Source organism: Molothrus aeneus, chromosome 9 (genome assembly GCF_037042795.1).
Source record: "Molothrus aeneus isolate 106 chromosome 9, BPBGC_Maene_1.0, whole genome shotgun sequence".
NCBI classification, from domain to species: domain Eukaryota; kingdom Metazoa; phylum Chordata; class Aves; order Passeriformes; family Icteridae; genus Molothrus; species Molothrus aeneus.
The window spans coordinates 21314710-21336757 of record NC_089654.1 but is presented as its reverse complement, the minus strand read 5'-3'; the positions used below and the strand labels follow the sequence as shown (position 1 = coordinate 21336757).

General features: G+C 37.4%; 1 protein-coding gene across 4 annotated transcripts in view; it reads left to right on the top strand.

The window, feature by feature from the left end:
• Window positions 1–22048, top strand: part of CAMSAP2 (calmodulin regulated spectrin associated protein family member 2) — an 80149-nt gene that overhangs the window by 21003 nt on the left and 37098 nt on the right. For all 4 annotated transcript variants that reach the window (XM_066555276.1, XM_066555274.1, XM_066555277.1 and 1 more), the window contains exons 3-4: window positions 19695–19856; window positions 20525–20608. In XM_066555276.1, the coding sequence (XP_066411373.1) occupies window positions 19695–19856; window positions 20525–20608 (246 nt within the window). The remainder of the gene's footprint in view (window positions 1–19694; window positions 19857–20524; window positions 20609–22048) is intronic.

Sequence of the window (22048 nt, the reverse complement as noted above, 5' to 3'; positions counted from 1 at the left end):
TAGTATATCTATTCTTCTTGTGTGACAGTTAGGGAAATGTTGTAAATAGCCATGTATGTCCTTTGTTTATAGGAACTGGTAGGTTTACATGAAGAAGTAAAAAATTGTCTTACCTTGCAGGCATGTATCTCCAAATCAGCCAAAGCAAAATCCAGTAGAATTTGTCCTATGTAAATAAATAAGATCTACATTAAAAGATTATCTGATAACTTGTTGAATAGTTTAAGTTTTAAATTAACTGTAATACTGCTCTGTAGGAAACTGACTATGTAGTAGAAATGTAGGTGATGTTCAGTTTTCCCTCATGTATCAGAAGATCATCAGGAAGGATATCTCCCAGTATATTTCTTTGCTTTCTCAAACCATGAATTTAAGACCAGTGGAAAAATTAGTTAAGTGTATGTTAGAGAGAAATCCTGCAGCTTTATGATTTTAGAATAATGGAAAAAGTTATCTTTAGCACAATTTATATAATCATCTAGCAGTAGCCAGAGATCCAAATCATCAGCTGTCAAGACTGATGACATCCCTCTAAAGCTGAAATGGTAAGAGCTTTCATAAGATCTAAGTTGGGTGTTTGCAATACAATTTAGAAGACACAGCAATCAATATTTATAAGTATATATATAATGTGAAGTGTGTGTTGAAATTCTTTTAATTGTTTGGTTTCATGAAGTGGCAGGCTAAAAATATTATGGCCTTTAGAAGAAGAAAATTACAGGAAAAGCAGAGAGAATATGTAGATATTGGGTAAGCATGTAATGGGCAAACAGATTAATTTTACATGATGCAATTATTAAATATATATAGTATGTAATATGCAATCTCATTATATATGAGATGTTTCTTAAATATGAAACTGATGTATCTGCTACATTATTAAAGGATACTCATATATTGAAGTAAAGTGTAGTAAGTGGTATAGTGGTATTTAGGCAACAAACCACTGCAGTAGGTGCCAATTAAGTGCTGTTGAAGGATAGATAGCATTTTCCCCCTGTTTTTCAACAGCATTTATTCAAAGGTGTAGTTACAGAAGTTGTACCATCTCACCCTCTTTTTCTGATGCTGGCCTGCTGATGTGCAAATTGTAAATTAAATGGGGCTCTGGGGTAAGAGGGGCTTTATTTTGCCATATCAGCTGTCAGAAGAACCCTGCCATCAGAAAGAAATAGGAAAAGGAGACTTTCTAAAATCTATTATATAGCATCAACTCCTTAATTTCTACTGTGCCTGTGTGAACATGAGCAGTTTATTCCCTTCCTCCTTGTAGCAGCTCTTTTACGTGTGGCAGGTAAAGTCTCTCAGGCTTTGTTCCCCAAACCTTTTCTTCATTCCACGCACCCTTCATTTCATGGCTTTCTTGCCAGGTTGTGCTGGAAACTGGACCCAGGATTCCAACTGACCTTGTCAAGGCTTGTAGGGCCCATGGCTTGTGGGGTGTTCTTGTGAGCCTGCAGGTGACCTGTGTGTGTCAGCTGCCTGTCCTGCAGTGACATTGCCTGTTCAGGTGGTGACAATCTCTAACCTCAGACTGTGCCTACTGACCAGCAATTTGCTTATGTGTTCTCTCCTCCAGTGCAAAAGGTTAATACAGACTTTTTTGTGACTCTCTTCTCCGTCATATGAAGATTAATTTGGAACTGATTATACCATATGTTGCTGAAACAGGCTTTGGTGGAAAATACCCTGCACTTGAGTTTCCTTCTTAAGGGCACTCTGTGAGGTAATAAACATTTGTAAAAGCTTCCTGGTCTATTACACAGACAGAATTGTGTAAATCCCACTGGTATGTTACTGGGGCATTCTCTTGCCAAGACAGCCAATTCACTTTGAAGCCTGGACTGAAAAAAAAAGGTTAGAGTGAATTACAGGACTCTGCCAGTTACATCCTATTATATAAAAGGGAAACAATGAAATGGACAGAAGGTTGATGGAAAAAAAATTCACTTCACAATTATAAACATCTTACTTTTTTGTTTGTTTCTTTTCCTAACCCCTGTTCTTAACTCCCCTGTTCCCAAAAGCAAAACCAAACCATCTAATGGTACTTAGAATTCACTGTAAAGACAGCTGTGTGTATGTGAGGTTAAAAATAATGTTGTGACTGCCTATAGAAAGATTGGAAATCAATAAGGTTCAGTATATCTTTTTGTCAGGGAAGTCTCATGACTTCTATGTTGATAAATTCTTTATGGTAAGATGTATCTTATAAGGTAGATAGATAATTGCAAAGGATGAGCTTATTCCAACTCCTGCTTTTAGCTTTTGTCTAACAACAGGGAGAAATACAAGGAACACTTAACTTATGCAGCTGGGAAATAAATAGCATGATAATACTGAAGTTGCTAAAGAAATATGTATACATGCTACCAAAGAACTGCTGGAGAGAAGCAAATCCTGATGCTCAAAGTATGATGCATATGTATGAAAATTCTTATTTTTCCAGGTCAAAGCTTTGGGGGAAAAAAGCCCCAATCCTCCTAAAGTACTATGTACTTTCAGCAACAGCAGCAAAAATACTCATATGCCTCTAAGCACTGAGGGATAACTTATCTGGTTTTCCCAGAACATTGGGAGCTGAGAACTTATGTAATATGCTACATGTACCTTGGTATTATTGGCTTGTACTACTTGTGGGAGAAGGAGAAGGATAATGCAGCCTGGCTTGTTCTAACATCTAATGACTTAACACATTTATGCTCTTATCATATCTGTGGCTGTAGTGTCAATTAATTTAGGTTCCTTTTCTTAAACAACTTTAAACTTTTCTTTATTTCCTATTAGAGAAGGCAGTACCTTTCTGATTATTGTAGCTTGCCTTTTTTGAGCTAAGGTGGGATCTGCCATTTCTGTGGGACTTATTTCTCTTCTTACCCTCCCAAATTTAGAGGAGGAACTGATTACTCCTGTCATTCATCATTGTCCCACAGATTTTTCCTTTTCTTTAACCTTGATCAGTGATGAGTTTTCCTTCCAGGCCACTCATAAAAATAGTAAGAGATGGTGAACTGATAACTCATTCATGTGGTGTTTCTTGAAAAATTCACCAATTCATTGCTGATTCTATGCTCAGGGCTGCACCATCAATCAGTTTAATGTATCCAGCATTAAGAAGTGTCTTTAATCAGAATGTATTAGTATCAAGTTAGATGCCTTACACTCATAATAAGCCTTGCACTTTCCACTTATATTTATACGTGAATTTAGAGAGTGGTTTATATTCTGTTAGTTCATGTTTAAAGTGGCATGTGTTCATTTATCATACATAAATCAAGCTGCTTGTTGACTCTGAAATTATTTTACATGAGATCAGAAGAAGAATTTGGGGCATTAAAATTATTTGTATAGTCTATTGACTCTCAAAAACCAAAAGAATCCGTTGTTTCGTGTCTTCTAATCTTTTGGAATGTCCCCAGTGTTCTTAGACTTATTGGAAGAATAGCCCAATGTGTACAGATTACTCCTCTTTAATCCTTTTGTAGTTTTAAAAGCATGGCATTTTTTCCTTTCCCTGTTTGCTCTACACTGAGATGAAGATTTAGGTTAAGCATGAAATTGGCAGACTTGCAGATAATCCAAAGACTATCAAAAATTAATATATCTTCTAGAAGACTGAATTAGAACTCTCTTTTAAAAAAGGAAAATGCACGACTAGTGTGAACTTGCAGGTCAGTATGTTAACTCCTAACAGAATTGAGATATTTCTCTGTCGGCCAGTATTTCCCACCCTGTCCTCAGTCATCAAAGAAAGGAGCTACAAGCTGGCTTTTTAAGGCTGAAACCTTGCACAGGTTTCAGCCTTAAAAAGCCTGTCAGCACTTAGGTGCTTTAAAAAGGGGCTCTGTTTGCTGGTATAACTGCATGTCTCTCCTGCCACTTATATCACTTTTTCCCTCTATGAAGAAGCTCTCGGTTCATATTTACTTTTAACTAATGTTAGCTGCCATCCTGATGACTAAATTAAGGATAAATCATGCAAGACAGCTTTCATATTACTCTAAAATATATTCTGTTTTGAGCATATTGTCCCTTTTGTTGTCTTGTCCAAATCATAGTCCTCTAAATGGTGGGTTGTGTTTTCTTCCTGGCAGTTATTTTATCTAGAAAAATACCTACCATTCTTCCAGTACAACCACTGACTAATTTTTCCTTTTACTTTTCCTGATGGCATATACTGCTGATTTTTCATTCTTTGCATTGCTTCTGTACCTTTCCCAAATCTTCTTTGAAAAGAATTTTAAATATGATCTGAATTTGCAAGTTTAATCCTAGTTCAATGACGTTTTGGTTTTGTCTATTGTTCTACTTAGGGATGGCCTATATCTCTTCAGCTGGTTATTTATTTTACAAATTCTTTCTTTTACAAGTTCTTGCAAGCATATTGGAGATAGCTGCTGGACTAGAGGAGAGTGAGCCAAATTCATTCCTTTGCCAAAAGGAAGGCTGAAGTGCAGACCAAATAGCTGTGGACTCTGATGAGCTTCCTTCCTGAGGCAGCACATACTGAGAATAGTTCAAGGAGGCCTTCAGGATGCAGGTCTGAGAAAAAAATGTGAGAGATTAGAGGATCTAGGAGAGGAACTGGATTTCAAGGGGTCTTGGAGTGATGGCTGGGTGAGAGAGGAAGGAAGTTTCTCCAGAGGCTGGAGCTCAGAGTTCATCAATTCACAAAGCATCGCTGATACAGGGCAACTTAACTTCTTCCCACTCTGCACCTTCTTGTTACTAAAAGATAATCACAGCCAAGTGCTTGGAGGTGTTTCCCCAAAGTGCTTCTGTTCTTCTGTCAAAAGGACATCATCAATCTGTGACAATCCCAACAAAGCAGAGACTTCCAGATCTGTGTGTAGGCATGATGTGATAAAGCCTTATTGCTGGGAATATCTTCTTCCAGAATGGGGATAATTTTTTCTCCCACAGTGTAACTCCCACCACTCTTCCTCTCCTTCTTGCAACAGCATCAGTATACATGGTGCTTTACAGGTTAAAATAATACAATGTTAATTTCTTGCCAACTAGACATGCCATTATCTCCTACTTTTTTGTCATAATTTCCAGGAGCAAAATAATGGATTGATATTGGAGCAGGAAAAAACTGAAGAAAAGTATGGGAACAACATTGAACTTTTAATTGAACTTTTTATATGATTTAACTTCTGTACTTGCTGCTGTGAAAAAGCATGCTCTACAGTAGGCTTATATTTACAGAAACTGTTTTGCATTCTTTTACATATTTCAGATGCCTTTTTAGAGGGTGCAATTAATTGCATTTGCATAAGCAGTTGGAACATATATATATATATATATATATATATATATATATATATATATATATATAAAGGTTAATGAGGGTTTGAGGTGAAAGTGGAAAGCTTGGTGGGTCACTTGGTTTCCCCTGTCATGAATGTCAGAATGCAGTGCATAGTGCTTAATGTAGGGCTGCTTACTATTTCAGTGAAAGGTTTATTTAAATAATCAAATGCAGGAAAAAATGTGGAGACTGAGTGAGAAAACTATAAAACCAGGTCTATAAATGTATCTATTAATTATTTATTTATGTGAAAGAATTGTTTGTCTCACCTAGCAGCATGTTTTATCATAAGTATATAGCATTACATTTGCAAATATGACTGCATTCAGTACTAGACAGTACATTCTTTATCAGCAATTAGAAGGGAATTTAACTTGTTTCATCCAGTGTCTTGTTGAAATGCCAGGATGTAACAGCAACTTTTAGTGTTGGATCAGGGCAACAGAGGAATGAAAAGGTCATAATATATATACATAAAATATAAAGAGCTGAACTGGACTTGTTAAGCAAATGGCTGGTGTTTGTAACGGTTGATTTTTCTATAAAACTGATGTGTTTAAAAACCCAATTTTTAATACTGATATTAATATCTATAGAAACAGAATTGCAGATATTTAACTGTGCATGAACAAAAGTTTAAAAAAATTACTGGCAGTGCCAAACACTGGCAAGCTAGGAAAAGCCAAAGTGGCATCTGCATTTGCAGTCTTGGAATTCTGGCAGAAGCATGGCGTTAGTCTCTAAATGTGACAGGCTGTCTTGTTCATATCTCCAAGGGATAATGCTGTTTGAATGACTGATTCATTCTCATTAAGGCCTGTTGCAAACATCATTTGCTGTGTGTGTTCAAAGCCACTCTGACATCTCATTCCTATAGACATATTGGTGTGTAAATGTGGGTATATAAACAAATGTGAGAGTTACTGAGCCAGACCTACAAGAAGGGAAATAAGACATTTATAATGTAGAGTTAGGATGAAGACAGTATTCAAAATAACTTCTATAGTCAGTCAAAATAACTTCTATAGTCAGTCATTGATAAAGCTCACATTGCCAAAAGAATCTGTAGTTTATGTAAAGAGAATCCCAGTATAGTCAGTTAGGGATTAATTCAAAAGTCATTGCAAAGGTCATGTTAATCAATTATTAGAAGTATTTTAAAGAGTACCCGAGTAAAAAGTTTGAAGAATCACTATTACCATGCCCTTTCTTTATTTTGCATCGTTTCATCATTGTAGCTTTCAGGTAGTATGGTATTCACATTCTCTGAACAGAAAGAGACATAATTCTCTCTCCCAGGATTTTCCCTGGGGAAGGCAGTGAGAAACTCAGAGAAGAAGAGAAAACAATTCTTGCCTCTACTTGCTGCTCCTGTTGTTTGGCACATGTGGAATGTGTTATGGAGATTGTGGGTTGTGTTATGGAGAGTGATTTGTTAATTGGACAGGGTTGATTGGATTGATTGGCCAGTTGGGTCAAAGCTGTCCTGACTGTCTGCAGACAGTCACAGGTTTTCAGTAGTATAGTTATAATGTTGTATGTGTGATATAATGTAGCTTAATAAAGCATTTGTTCAGCCTCCTGAATCACAGAGTCAGAGCACTGAGTTGTTCCCTGGCTGGGGGCACCCTGCATTGGTAAGGGAGGTCAGTGTGGCTGTGCAGTGGGGGTCTGAGCAGCCCCTCTCTCTTCCCAGGGCCTCCTGCTGCAGCCTGTCCCAGCACCCAGCACACTGTGCTGCTCAGCCTGCCTGAGGCACGGAGCTGGGAGCACCCGTCCTGCTGGGGTCTGCACATCCTGCCCTGGCACAAGGGACTTGCAGGCTGTAATGGAAGGAAAGGAGTGAGGGATGGTCATGTTCCTCTTGTCTGTAGTAGCTGCTCTGGTTGAGCCTCTCTGTGCTTCTTCTCTGGACATGCAAAACTGATTTTGTTTTCTCTTGGTTTTTCTTCAGTATGGGCAACTTGTATTAAGCTTTTACTTTTGTTTGGATTTGATAATGCCTTTTGAACTATCCAAATGATGTAGCAGGTATTGCACCATACACTCTTTGATGGTTAGTATTTGTTTTGCATCCAAGTGCAAAGAGGATGAATGGGAAGAGTTCTAGACACAACAGAAAGTATGGGTACTAATATGAATATTCTTGACAGTTTATCCTAATAGTTTTTGTATTTGTCCTTTTTCTTTGCAGCCATTTGAACATATAAAATTGTCTTTCCGAAGTGAAACTTTATTTAAGTGAGGATTACAGGTGCATATGTGATTGTTCTCCATCAATAACTATAAGATTGTGAAGTAGTTTTTCACTCATGAGATACCCCAGGTCTATACCCACACCTTTAATCTGTCATGGGGTAATAAAATAATGAATTAAATCAATATATCCACTGTAGCTGCATTATATACATAGAGTACACATTATTTACTGGAAGCTAAAATACCACAGAGCCATTTGTTTAGGGAGAAACCATGTGTACATTCTCCTGTAGGTTTGGCATTCTTCTGGCCTGGGTTCATTCTTGGGCTTTTATAGTACCTCTTGCCTTGCTTGATGTGTGTCCATATGTATCCAGCACAAAACTTGAAATAATCATAATTTGGAATACATCTGAAAATAGCAACTGTTCTGTGTCTAAGTATGAATAATTAACATTTCTAAGCAAATCCTAAATTATCTAAACTATGTTTTGAAGTACATTTCAAAATATTGACAAATTTTCATGTTCAATATAAAGTTCTGCACAGTCTTTCATATCTATAATATGTTAATGTGTACTGTAAGAATTTTCATTGGCAAAATTGCTTACTGATTTGAGCCTGTCATATGTCTGGATGATCAGGTAGATAATGAAATATATCCTGTCTGTTAGCTGTGACCAATGTCTTGTGATATTTCTTCTTCAGTGAGAACTGCATACCAGCTTTCCTAATAGTGCCCATTCCATCTTGTTCTATCACAGTATTGATTTTTTTTCTTTTTCAAATACTACAGATTGACTTGCCTATGCAGACAGCCAGCTTCTTCTGTTTGATAACATTTTCCTTTGGGTATTTTAGGTAACATAAGTTACAGATACTGCCTGCAATTCTGAAATAACACACTTGAAGCCAATGATTTTAAATTGATTGCTGAAATGTCCCATAATGTGTCTCACATGTAGTTCAGCCAAGTTTCTCAGTAATCGTCCTTTCCCATTTACGGATTATGGGATTTCAGAGTTTGGATGCTTGAAAAGAAAGAACAGATGTCAGGCAGTTTCTAATTTTAATGAGAAGGAGGTTTGGAAAAAACCCAAACAACCCACTGACATGAAACACAGAGCAAAATAAGGCATTTAGAAATTAAAAAAAAAAAAGGAAAACAATTTCTACTTTTCTTTGCTTTACTCAGTCCAGTCGCAAAAACCATCAATTGAGTCCTTGCAGCAGTACCTCTCCAGGGATTTTGGCCTGGCTTGCTGTCATTCCTCAATGCTTATACCAGCTTCTTTTCCACCTCACCAAAAAAACCCCTGTTTTCAGTTCCTCCAAATGTTCAACAGCCAGACTGGCCAGCAGAGATATTTGTTCAGTGGTTTTACACTTTTGGCTGATGAAACAATGCTGAGAATCAGTGGAACTGCCTGAATCTTGCACAGGGCCTGCACTGATCCTTGCATGGCACTGTGGGTACTATTCATGTTTATAGCCAGTGATCTCTGAATCCATTGTTTAAGGACAGCTATAAAATACTTCCCAGCTCCTTCCCTCTGTTCATCTTCCCTCTTCTTTCCAATTCACAAGGTGAGGTTCATTTATGGGGCTCACTGCTTTTGCCAAAGGAAAGGTTTCATCTTGTGAAGGGCTTGTGTGGTTTCTGGCCAGCATGCAATGACATATCTTGTGCTTGTAGCACAAGGTTTTAAATAATACTTTTGGTACTTATTGGTATTCTTGTAAGCAAAGAAAATACTTACAATCTAGTTATTGCCATCTTAAGTAATTATTTAGAAAATAAAAGGATAGGAGTTAGCAGTTTTCCCATTTCTGCCTTGTGATTTTCTCTTCAGCTGGTTTCTCCGTTTTGTTTCATTTCTCTCCACGCTCTTTTACTCAGCTTGCCTTAGTCAGGGAGAATAGGAGGAGGGATATTTTGCCTAAGAAAATGGTTGTTTACTACAATGTGAATAAGTTACTGCTGCATCTGACTTCACTGTTTCAAGAGCTACTAATTATGCAACAGGTCCTGGAATAATAACATTATAAAACAAAAAAGCATGAGGAATGAGAACATGATCGTGTGGTTTATTGTTTTAATCTTTAAAAAGACTTATGAACTGGCAGTTACTTCATTACCAAAGAGAGGTGGAGGAAGGAGATTTTTCCAATTCATTTCCATACCCTGAAAATTCTGGTTCACAAACAGATACTTGAGAAGGATGAGAGTGGGCACTGTTTTACTTTGCTCACCAGTTAACTAAGAAGTAGCCTCTAGTTCACAGGGGTCTCCTGTTCTATCTTAATTCTTTGGGTAAAACATTTTAATATTTTTTGTGCATAGGCTACAAGCTAATTTCCTATTTCATTTTTCAAAAGAAAGTTTTCTTTAAGAAATTGTACCTGAAGATGATATCATATTGATAACCACTTTTCATGCCTTTACCAAAGGAACTTTCAAGAAAAGCTTTAGTTACTATGTCACCGATCTTCCCAATTTTGTGAAACACTGATAGAAAGACAATCCACTGCCTTATTAGCATGCTGCTTGAATTCCAGATTTTTTTTAAAGTAGTGATACTTGGCAACTGCAGTCCTTCTTGTAGGTGTGCTGTCCTCAACACAACTCTTTCCTGGGCACCAATCTGCTCCTGTTGGTCTGCAGCAGTTCCTGGTGCAGACAGAGCCTGGCTGTGACCCTGTGCTTAGCAGAAGCTTATGTGATGGAGACTACTGCCAGATGTCCTGCAAAAATCTGCTGCAGTAGATGAAGTGGACACATCCTCGGTCCAAGTAATCTATTAAAAAGGATTATTGGTACAGCGTGATCTCTATGAGGGCACACAGATTGCTCTTTCTTAGGAATCAAGTGTATTCCTTAGTACAGTTGCTTTGAACAATGAAAGAACAGATCTTGAAGTTTACAGTAAAGAATTGTTTTACACCTGTGTGTGCATATGTAAGAGTCTTTCTCTGAGGAGCCCATACTCTACTTCAGAGGTTCAAAGTCTGACCTAAAGTTTGGTGTTTAGTCCAGATTAACCAAACAAGTGGAAACACTTTTGAATATTTTGAAACAACCATGAAGTACCTTTTCATACTTCTGCTATAACATCACTGTAGGCCATATCCTTGTTTAGCAGCCCCTGTTGGGGCTGGCCTGTCCTAATCCTTTAATAAGTAGATGAAAAAATGTTGGTCAGCTGTCTGATTTAGTAATGCTATTAGTCAGCAGCTTGTCACTTGCAAGGTTTTACTACATTAAAAGCCGTAGAGAAACAGATTTCTTGTGATCAGTATAATTTTGTGTGTCTGTTTTAATTATTTAACACTGCTGATAGGGTTCACTTAAAGGAGTAGACTAGGAAATTTCTTTGGACCTTGGCTGTTATTTTAGCAGAAAATTTTTGTCCGGGTCAGTTTCCCTCTCATGTCTTACTGTGCTGTGTTATGGTCTATAAATGTGGTATTCTTAAAAACCTTTGGAAAAAAGGCCAAATAACTCCTATCCTTAATGTAATTGCCATTACAGTAATGAATGTGATGACCTTATTTCTTTTCCCTTGTATGGTTAATAATGAAACAGCAAGGAAATTATCAGGAGCCTGTTCATATGCAAATGCAGGAAGATTTCATATTATGTTCTCACGTAAAAATTGAAAGTAGTTTTCTTCTTTTTGAAGATAGCATGTTGAAATGAACATAGATGTTTTGATTTCTTAAGCCAATATTTTGCTAGATTACCAAAGAAAGCTAAGCCTAACAAAGATTCTCATGTTTAAAATAGATTTTTGTGTATCAGCAATTTAACAAAAACCACAGAAGCTTTTTGGAGGTTCTTCAGCAGCAGTTTTGTAAAAATATGCTTATATTTGACATGAGAGAATGAAGTTGTCTCTAGGTCTTGGATGCTTACATGTCAGAGGCATTAAGCCTCTTCAATACTACATTGTTTTTTTTCTGTATCTAAGGTGCTGAATAATACACATTTCCTCCATACATTATAAAAATACAAATTTGGACCAAGAAGGATGGTAACTCTCAAAAACAAAGAGGGTTTTTGCAACAAAACAACCCAAATGTCTTGTTTATAACTGAAGTTGTTCTTAAAATGCCTTCCTGGAGAATTTAAGTCCATATTTCCAGTTTTATATTGTGACAAGTGTCTCACACAAGTTCCAGCTGGGAGGCACATTTCCTGAGGAAACTGAGTAGAATGTAGCAGTTAAAAACATACCCTGGCAGGCCAGCCCCAGAACTGTGTGGAATTCAGCTGGAGATTCCCAATGATAATTTGACCCTACTTTGATCCTCATTTAGTTTGAGAAATAAGGGAAGAACCACAGATAACGTCATCTCCTCTCTTGTAGAAAAGCAGTATTTTTGTTTACCTTTTTTATAAGCATAATGATATTGAGAGTTCAGTTCCTGAAACAGATTAATTGAACAAACCAGTATATTGTACTATTCATCACTGCAATTAAAGCATCATTAGTACTATATGCAGAAAAGCTCATTATTACAATTCAGTTCATCAGAAACCAAGGCTGTAGATTTGTTAAATGTTGAGAATTATGTGAAATATCATGCTTTGTATTACTTTAGGTGTTTTTTTAATAAATCACTGCTGTAATATCAAGTTGATTGCATGCCTTTTATCAAATGGGCATTTTACATTCATTCAAGTCTTAAAACCTTCTAAGGATTGTGAGATAAAGGGTGTGAGTAACTAACTAATTTGATTTAAAAAAACAAAAGGCAAAACTGAAATGCAGGTAAGTCAGAAAGCATCTGATATCAGTTACCTGGGCTAAAAAGCTGCCATTCAGAACTGGCTGTCAGTATTTCACGGTCAAACAGATGAACTAGAAGTGTGTGCTGTAAAGTTTCAGCAGTAGTCTGCTCTGACCCCACACTGAGCTGTGGCACAGGGAGGCTTTGTCAGTGGGGCTTGCAGGATGCTGAGGCTCAGGGCTTCATGCACTGGAGAAGACATCCCTGTTTCCTTTTCCAGTCTCATCTCCATGGATTAATGCCTCAGCACTACACATTAATTTTATTTTGGGGCCTCTGCCTCTTTCTCTATTTGCCGAACTTCCCCTCTTACATACTTCTATACAATAGAACCCAATCTGTCCCCCAACCCTGAACTCTTCACCCCAAGTTCTGTAGAAATCTGCCTTGTCTTGCCACAGCTCCTCCTTGTCCATGAGGAAGTGGTAGTTCTCCAGCACTGCTAAGGCTGGGTTCCTTCAGCAGATGTTCTGAGATGAATGTGCTTTGATGCTTCTTGGTGATAAGTGCCTCTGCAGGTGTTAGCTGAGCTGCCAGAGAAGTCAAACCGGTGGTTTTAATGTCATTCCTATGCAGGTATGAGTGGGTCAGGAAGAGGGAACTACTTTTTTTTTGATATATGGATAAGACAAAGCCTTGTTTTTCTTTTTCCCACTCTTGTGTTCTTCAAAGAGTAGCAGAGCTTGCTGTGAAAATAAGAAATTCAGATTATATTTAATACAATTACTGCTTGTTCTTGGTTTGAACCAGCATAAGAGCAAGGAGACAATGTGCATGAGTCATTTTTGTAAGAGATTTTTGAGTTGTTTCGTCTGGACAGGATTTGACAATATGTTCTAGGAAAATCCCAAATTACCTGCAAAAACAAAGTCCTCTGGGAAATTTGATGCTATTGCTATTTGTATAACTGTCTTACCAGTTATACTGTGTTACTTTCTTACTTTAGTTTAAACTATCTAACTATCGGTATTTATGTTTAAAACTTGGAGTACTTAGCATAAAGACACTGAAGTGCCTTTGTGGTTTTTACCATTAGGTGCTTGGTTCTCCCGGTAAATAAGAACAGGCAACTTGCAATTGCTAAGTATATGTAAAAAATTCAAAGTAGGTCATGTGAAACTATAAAATAAGTCAAAATTCAAATAATGAGATGAACACCATTTGGTGGTTCTTGATTCCAGTGTGTGTTGTGCAGGTACTTTGTTTCACGGTGCCCTGAAGTAGGTCAAAGTCTCGCTTGGTTATGTCATCCAGAAAATGTGGGAATCTCTGTTTATTATATTTAGTATTTAGTATTTAGTTAGGATTGAGTTAGTAAATCAAATATGAAGCTCCCTAACAAGCATTATGAGGAAATCTTAGGTCAAGCTTATAAGTGCTATCAAAATGCTTAACACAGCCAATATCTGTAACTGAGAAATCCTTTTTATAGAAGTGAATTATGTTTCCTGTGTCAGATGTGTATAGTCAGCCCAACAATGATTTCTTAATATATATGTTCATATAATAGGTTACTAAATTTTAAAAGTTAACCAAATAGAGAAGGCTATAAAAATACTGAAAGCAAAAACCATTCCTTCTGTGTTGCTGAACCTGTCTCAAGGAGCTTAGGATGACTCAGTAAAGCCTGTTCTTGCTGAGTAAGCATCCTGTGAGAGTCAAGCCCTTGTTCTTCGTGGCAATGCAGCAAGGAGGTAATTCAGCATGATCATTCCCTTGCAGGACAAGACTAACTTGACAGTTGGGCTTATTTTAGGGTTGTGCTAAGTACTGTGTGAGGCTAGAGAAGAATTGCATCCAAAAATCATCAAACAGAGCAGAACTGACTACTTCAGACTGCTCCATTTTCTTGGTTGAAATATTTTAGAACTTATTTCCTTTTTAGCATCAAAATTGTCTTCATTTTGTTGTAAAAATGATGGTCAAATGAAGTAATAGCTTTGAAATTTGTAATAGAGTTATCACCTATTGGCTCTGCTCATTAATTCCTTCCTCACCTCTTGCAGTATTTAGGCATTGGCCTGTACTTTCCCTGAGCTGGAATTCTGCAATTTTTAGTTGAGACTTGGAGTTTTGATGATATCTCCCTATGCTAGCAGATTGATTTGAGACTTGGGAGAGTCTCTGGGAAAGGGGCCTGGAGGCTTAAGCTAGCCAGGCTCCTCAAACTGTTGCTCACAGAACCTGCAAGGAAGCTGGGTGCCCAGGTGTGGGTTAGAGTGGTGTGTAATGGGATCCTGACAGTGCTCTGGGCACATCTTTGCTGCATGTTTAAGCCCATACTCACCTGCTATTAGTCTCTCTCTTTTACCATGGATATGAGCAAGTCTTGGTTTTACCTTTTCTCCTAAAGTATGTGTCCTACAGTGATTATTCCATCTATATTCTTGGTAATCAGAGTAATTCTCATGAATCCCTTGGAATTACTGGTTTTTTTACTGGAATGTGAAAAGTACCTGGATCCAAACCTCTGTTTTCAGGAGGCAGAAGAAGTTGGTTACATGCTAACTACTGAAGCAAGGGAGATGGAAAAATTCTCCCAGCTAAATGTAAGGAGATGATCTCTTGTGTTCTTTGCTCAAGTGCCTGATCCAGTTGAGGCAAAATCTTTAGTGAATTTAGCTAGAAATATATGTATTTGTTGTGCAATAATGTATTTCCATTTACAAAAGCCAGTCTGTCAAAGATCATATCTCTTCTCCAAAGTGTAGTGAGTGTATGGGACTTTTATTACAAGAAAATTCTCCAGGAAAGAGTGAATTAATTACTTATTTCTATTTAGCATGAGGATAATGATTATATTCTCTGTTTTCTTTCTTCCCCTTTCTTCAAGTACTGTAGTGGGAAATGGGTTTGTCTATACTTTTCTTAAAGAGGAGTTAAAAAGGGAGCTCCTGACCTGAGTATCATTTAATGGAACATAAGAGATATCCTTAGAAGCAGGTCACAATGTAGTAGCTGTCTGTAATTGGTGGTATATATCCCTAAGTATCTGTGTGTACAGTATCATATACACCTTTTGCTTAGTGCACTTTTTAATGAAGTTGTTTTCAGTTCTTCAATGGAGGTGAAGGAAGCTCTCTAATCAAATGTTAGGCAGACAGGAAAGCATTAGCAGCCATGCTCAGAATAATATTTCTTCTGCAGTTCAGTAAGCTTCTTATTGAACTATTTAGCAGTAGAATGAAAAGCTGTGGAACCTACATTACAGGGCAGAAACTAACCAGTAATTACATGAGATTGTTAAGATTAGTAAGTTAAAACTCTTGTGTTCTTTGCAGGCTGTAGCTGGGGAAGACAAAAGCACATTTATGTCTTAGAAAATAAAATACCTCTAAGAATCTAGCATTTTGTATTTTTTAATATATTTTTGTGTTCTATTTAAGGCTTTATTACTTTGCACCATTATAGTGAAGCAATCAAGGGAAAAAATGGTTTTTAGAATTGACATAAACCAAATCTATACATAACACTTATGGGAAAAGTGTATTATTTCCTGTGTTGTTCAATGCTGCTGTGTTGATCTTGACTTTTTAAAAAGATATTTCTCTAATGGTTTTGTATAATTTTATGTTACCGTGTGGGGGGTTTTAAAATTATTCCTCTAAAATTATTTTTCTTTTTTGGAATTGTACATCTTTATTTATGCCTTGCTGCAATTCTGGATGTGGGAGGTATTTGACAGCATAAAAATCCTCCTTGGGTTTCCTAGGCTGTGTATGTGAATGGTGCCACCTCAGAGGAAATACCAACATTTAATGTACTGTGCTCATCCCAATTGTCAGCTGCTCCTGGGCACTTCCTTCAGGCATTGTGTCCAGGTTTGTCTGGAGGAAGAGGACATTGCTGAGCGGCTGCTCTCGGTTTCTGCCCAGCTCAAAGTGGTTTCTGATTCTCCCTCAGATATAAAATGTTGCTTCCTTGCATAATTTACTCATAACTGCAGATCTGACTAGCAAAAGTGAACACTCCCTCTTGATTTTTTTAGCTGTACCTAAAATATGCTGCTCAGTTAGAGAGGCAAAAAAAAAATCAGAACATTATTACTATCAACAAAATTTCTTAAAACTTGGGATTTTTTACAGAACTTCAGCAATTATGTTGACAAAACCTGTATTTGGAAGAGTAGGATGCTATTTTTGTAGTGCAGTTTTTAGTTTACTCTTTCTTTTTTGAGCACAGTGAATGAAGATATGTAAAAGAATGCAGCTTGTCTGCTCTTCCCAGAATAAATGGAAGAAAACCAGTAGGGCTTTATGTGCAATTAAATAGTTTTATTGTTCTTTTTGTAATTCCTTTACAAAGCAACCCAGCAAACAAACCAAACTAAACAAACAGCTATTTTAGATGTAAGTTATCCTATATGTTTATTTGGTTGCTTGCAATTTTTAGGGGAATAAAAAAAAATCCATATATGTTATTAGTTTTAAATATTTTCAGTAGTAAAGAAACTATTTACAAAATCAAAAGTTTGATTTTTTGCTAGCTAAAAAAAGTGACAATGCATTGTTTGTTTCTCAGGATGATATTCCTTCTTCTTTTCATTATTTACTGGTTTTTAAAAGTCTTTTGAGTGTCCTGCCTGGATTATAAACAAAATAACTTGGAGTCACTTCTGAGACTGAAGATGCTTATATTTGATTGCTTGTATGCAAGCAATAAAGATTGTGACATGGATCACAGTGTTGGTAAAAGTTTATTACACTTAGTTTTGATAGTACAAATTATTATCTAAGGTCATTCTTCTCTCTGTTTGTTTAAGTTGTTTGCACTTCACTAATGATTCACTAGAAGCATTGAAAATGAGACTCAGTTAACTAATTGTAAATAATTTACTTTTTATAATGTATTTGTAATGTGTTGAGCATATTGTCAGTTCTAGCAACACTTCAGTGTCTTTCTCTCTGCACTGGCAATCTACTTAGTAGGATTTTCTGGAGAAAAACACTTTGTGTTTTCCAGAGAAGCTGATGATCCAGCCGGGGAGGTGAAGGTTACTAAGCTCTCTCTGAGGAGTTCAGTGCTGGTTTTTCTTGCAGGCTGCTCTCAGAGCACTGGTGTAGTAGCCAGAGCACTACTCATGGATCAACAGCTGGACAAGAAGATGCTGCTTTCACACCTCTGGGAGCTCCCTTGGTTGTCAGACCTCACATGGAAAGCAGTCCTTCCCACAGGCAGGGAGTAAAGGGTGGCAGGAAATCCCTTGTGCAGCAGGCAGTGTGATCAGCCTCGATGGCTCCTAGCAGTAGCATTCTCTATGAGGTCACTCTTATATCTGGCTGGAAAACACATTTCTGTGCACTACCTCCTCTTAAAAAGCAAATCCAGCATTTTCTTGCTGTTTTAATGTCTCCTTTTTATTTCTGGGGGAAGGCTCTGAAAACAGTCTGAAAATAGCACAAGGTTTTAAACCAGGTGCCATTCAGACTAGGCAAGATGTAGCAAGGAAAGATTATTAGAGCAGTGACCCCAGGTGTCAGAGATGATCCAAATCTTCCCTTCTTTGCTGTGTGTTGCATATGCTAAACTACCTTTCACCAGTCTGCTGGGAACTCCTACCAGAACTGCATGGGTTTGTATGGCTGTCCTAGGCTCTGCAATCCCCCACAAGGATCTGGGGGACTGTACTCACAGTTTATGTGATACTTGTGTGATTTGGACCTCCCTCTGAACTGCACTGCACTGCTGGGCCAGCAAAGGAGTGGCTCCTGCATCCCTGTAGAGCATTGCTGCTCTGCACCTTGGGCTGCAGGCTCCTCATGAGGCTGCACACAGGCAATGCCCTTTCCCTTCTGATATACTTTGAGTGGCAAGATTCAGCTGCCCAGCACCTGCCCTCATTCACCTAGGAGCTTGTATCGGTGTTTGTCCATAAAGGGCTGTAGATAAGCTCCTAAGGCATAAAAACAGCGGTGGAAGGAATTTATTCAGAGTCCATCAGTGGTGGCAGCAGGGAGGAGGAGGAGGTGCTGATTCCTTGCCCAGCTGTGCTGCTGCCGGGAGCAGAGATGGACTCTGTGGCCCACAGGGCTCTCAGGCCATACCCAGGGTCCAGGCTTGTCCCAGGAATGTTGGCTGTCAGCTTCAGTTTTGTGAATGTCTTATAGGTGTAGTTTGCCTTCTTTGTGAAACAAAGCAAATTAACTGCTTTAAAAAAAGCAGTACATGCTGCTGCCTGCCTCTGAGGTCAGCACGATCACTTCCATTGATGACACAAACACTAAGAGGAGCACAGAGTCTGGATCTGTTCTTTTTCCTGCTGTGAATTCTGAAATAAGTGATGTGCATGAACTACCTTCGCTGTGATGATTAGATGGCATATTGCTGTGTGACTCATGTTGTTCATTGCTGTTACCAGGGCTGTTGCAGCTACCTTGTGAGATGTTTGTATGAAGATTTTTTATAGTATTGAAGTGGTGGTGTTAACAAGTGTTGGGGGTCTTTGTGAGCTGTGTTTAAAGATAGTGTTTTAAAAATACTGTCTTTGGAAATTGTTCTGATCCATGGGAAATCTTGCTTAATACTTAGCTGTTTCTGTTTTTCTTATCATGAAGCAGAAGGAAATGTGTTTAGCTGTAGGCACTGCCTCTAAAAGCCACCATCATTTTATTATTCAATCACAAGGATCTAATGTAAATCCTTGTTATCCTCTTTTTTTTTTGTTATTGTGTCGGGTTTGGGGGGGGGGAGGGAATTCTTTGCTGATTTTGAACTATTACAAACTGTGAAATAGCCATTGTCTTTCAATATATAACCCCAGAAGATACATTATTTTTAACCTAGTTGAGTACCTATAGCTGTGGCACCTACCTTACATCTGCATAACATAACTAGTTTACTAGAAGAAAAAGAGATGTTTTTCTATCATTTTGTTGGGTTTTTACTAAAGATTAGTATAATCACATCTTTTTCCTGGATTAAGACTTTAAATATAGATGAACTTTCACATATTAATGCAGCATTTTCATGACAATGAAGCTTGTTTAGCAATCCCCAAGTTCCAGCTTTTAGTTCCAGTACAAATAACATTGATCAGACTGGGGGGTTTGGTTTTGCTATGGTGACAAATTTAAAAGATCTCATTAGCTCTCTTAAAAGTGATGTGATGTTTGAATCATTCATTAAACTTGCTTATTCTGTTCACTTTTAATTCTTTAAGTTTGGTGGGGGTTTTTTACAGAAATTATTTTAATTTGCAATTTGATCTGTGTTCCCAAGTCTGTTATATTTGTTTTTATTAGCTTTTCATTTAACACTGACAACCAGACAGAAAACGTACAGCATTCACAGTTTTGGTCTTTGCATGTATGTGGGTATGTTCAGAAGCAGTACAGAAGAAAGATCTGTTGATTTGCAGACTAATCAGTGTTGGTGTGTGTCACTGCAGAGCGCTCACTTGGCCATGATCGACACGCTCATGATGGCTTACACTGTGGAGATGATCAGCGTGGAGAAAGTCATCGCATGCACTCAGCAGTACTCAACCTTCTTCCAGCCTACAGAGGTACCCTATGACATTGAGGATGCTGTCATGTACTGGATAAACAAGGTATGAGTTTATGCTGGAAAAGCAAGCTGGGGTGTTCTTTGTTATCTGTATGATTCAATTAGAGATGAGAGGCTAGGATGTGTATTTGTGTATGTAGGTATATCAGGACTGTTCTGATACAGACTGTTCCTACATCTGCTGTTTATGGAATAGAAAAAGAAAAGCATACAGAAATAAGTTAAATATGTGTGGACCAAATAAATGGGAAATCTAAATTAATGCTGGAAATATATACTACACGTGACATCTCAGGTGTCACTGTCATGTTGAGATGTCACAGTGCCTGCTCAAGGGTCTCTCCTTGGCTCTTTATAAGTTGTCATCTCATTGTATACTTTGTCATGATTTAAACCCAAAGCTATTCTGCTTGTTTGAACACATCTTGCTTGAAGTGATCTACCTTCACTGCATAATCAAATCAAGTGACAAGGATACCCTGTTAATCAAATGTGACTGAGCATAATAAGGGAAAGGTTAGTTTGTACAATGTAAAGCTAACAAGACCTTAGACTGCATCCAAGACTGACATTTGCTTCAGGGCTATAGTCTGAAATGTTTGGTTTATCTCTTTAGTTCTGTGTTCGTGATTTATAGACCTTTTGAAGAACTTCTAATTTCTGTGACTTGTTTCTTAGAACAGATGACTGAATGAACTATTTTGTCTCTAGGTAAATGAGCATTTGAAAGACATCATGGAACAGGAGCAAAAACTAAAAGAGCATCACAGTGCCGAATCTACAGGAGGTCAAAAGGTAGGTGGAGGAGTTAAAATATTTTAAGCAAGAATGAGCATTTATCTGTAAACAGACATTGAGCTTTTAACTGCTTATTAAAGAAAGGAAACTTGTAGTATTCATTTTGTTATTAGTTTTATCACTTTCATGAAGATATACATTTAAAAGTAAAACTAACAGTGTTGCACTTTTTATAGCCAGTTGTCCTTTCTGACAAATAAATCTTTGATAGCAGGGAAACATCTGTTACATTAGTGCTAAGGAATTTAAGAATAATGACTACTTTTGAGTGAATTAAAACCCCTGATAGATCTGATATGGAAAAGACCAGAACTTTTTTTCATGGTTTTTAATAGTTTTTCCTTGTGTATTGCATGAATGTCAAAAGAGAGATCTGTACGTGATATCATGGGAAGGATTGCTCTGGCTATGATCCAAAATACTGGTTGCTTACAGGTTTTATTATCTATAAAATAAAAACAGATTATGTTTTATTCCCTTTCCTAACAGGATTTTTTTTCTTTTATTTACATAGCTCAGTTAATTAAGTAGCATTATATGCCCATCAAAAACATAGGGATAGCAGACAGTTCCAGAGTATGTAAAATTCCTTGCTTCAGGAAGATCCTATACCCTATTGTGATATAACTGTTACTGAAGAATTGGTAATCAGTCTGAACACCTTTGGTATTATCCCTGCCCATGAATGCAGAGCAGATTTCCAAGCTGCTGCAAGGCTGTAATCCTCCGTCCCAGCCTGGCCTGCTCTCACCTAAGCTGCTGCCTCCTTTTCAGTGCCACTCTGAGGGGGTGGCAGGTTACCATCCTAGATTCAATGCTCAGCTTCAAAAAACATGAGTGTAGTGAAGATCTTTGCATTTGTAGGGGTTTTTTAATATAAGGAATGCCAATGAAGGTAATGTGACTCAGCAAAAGAAAATGGTAGTTGTTACAATAATAGTGTGACCCTGGTGCATACGCCCTGCCATGGAAAATTTGAACTGTGTTCAGTAGTGATAGTAGCATAGAAATCTAGAGAATAAGATGTCCTTGGCAAGTTCATTTCTCAAATTTAGATTATACAAAGTAAACAGAGGCCAGAGAGATAACTTGTGTTCCTCTGTCCTCTAGTGGTTTTTCTTTTTCCTGAAAATAATAGTAGGATGTTTTATGTGGTTTGTAGGTCACTTGGAAAGATGAGAGCAATTTTGAAAATCAAAACTGCGTGAGAGTCTTAATATGATAAACAAATATATATCAAAGTGAAAACTATTATCAGAGCAATTCCATAAGATTATCTGATTTTTAAAAATTCAGTGATATTTATTTTCACTTATAGTTGGCAACTTATATTAGGAGTAAAAGGATAAAATTTTTAGTTTATAATTTATCTTCACTGTCAACATTTTAAAATCAATTATTGAAAGATTTATATAGTCTGTAACTGATTCTGTAAAT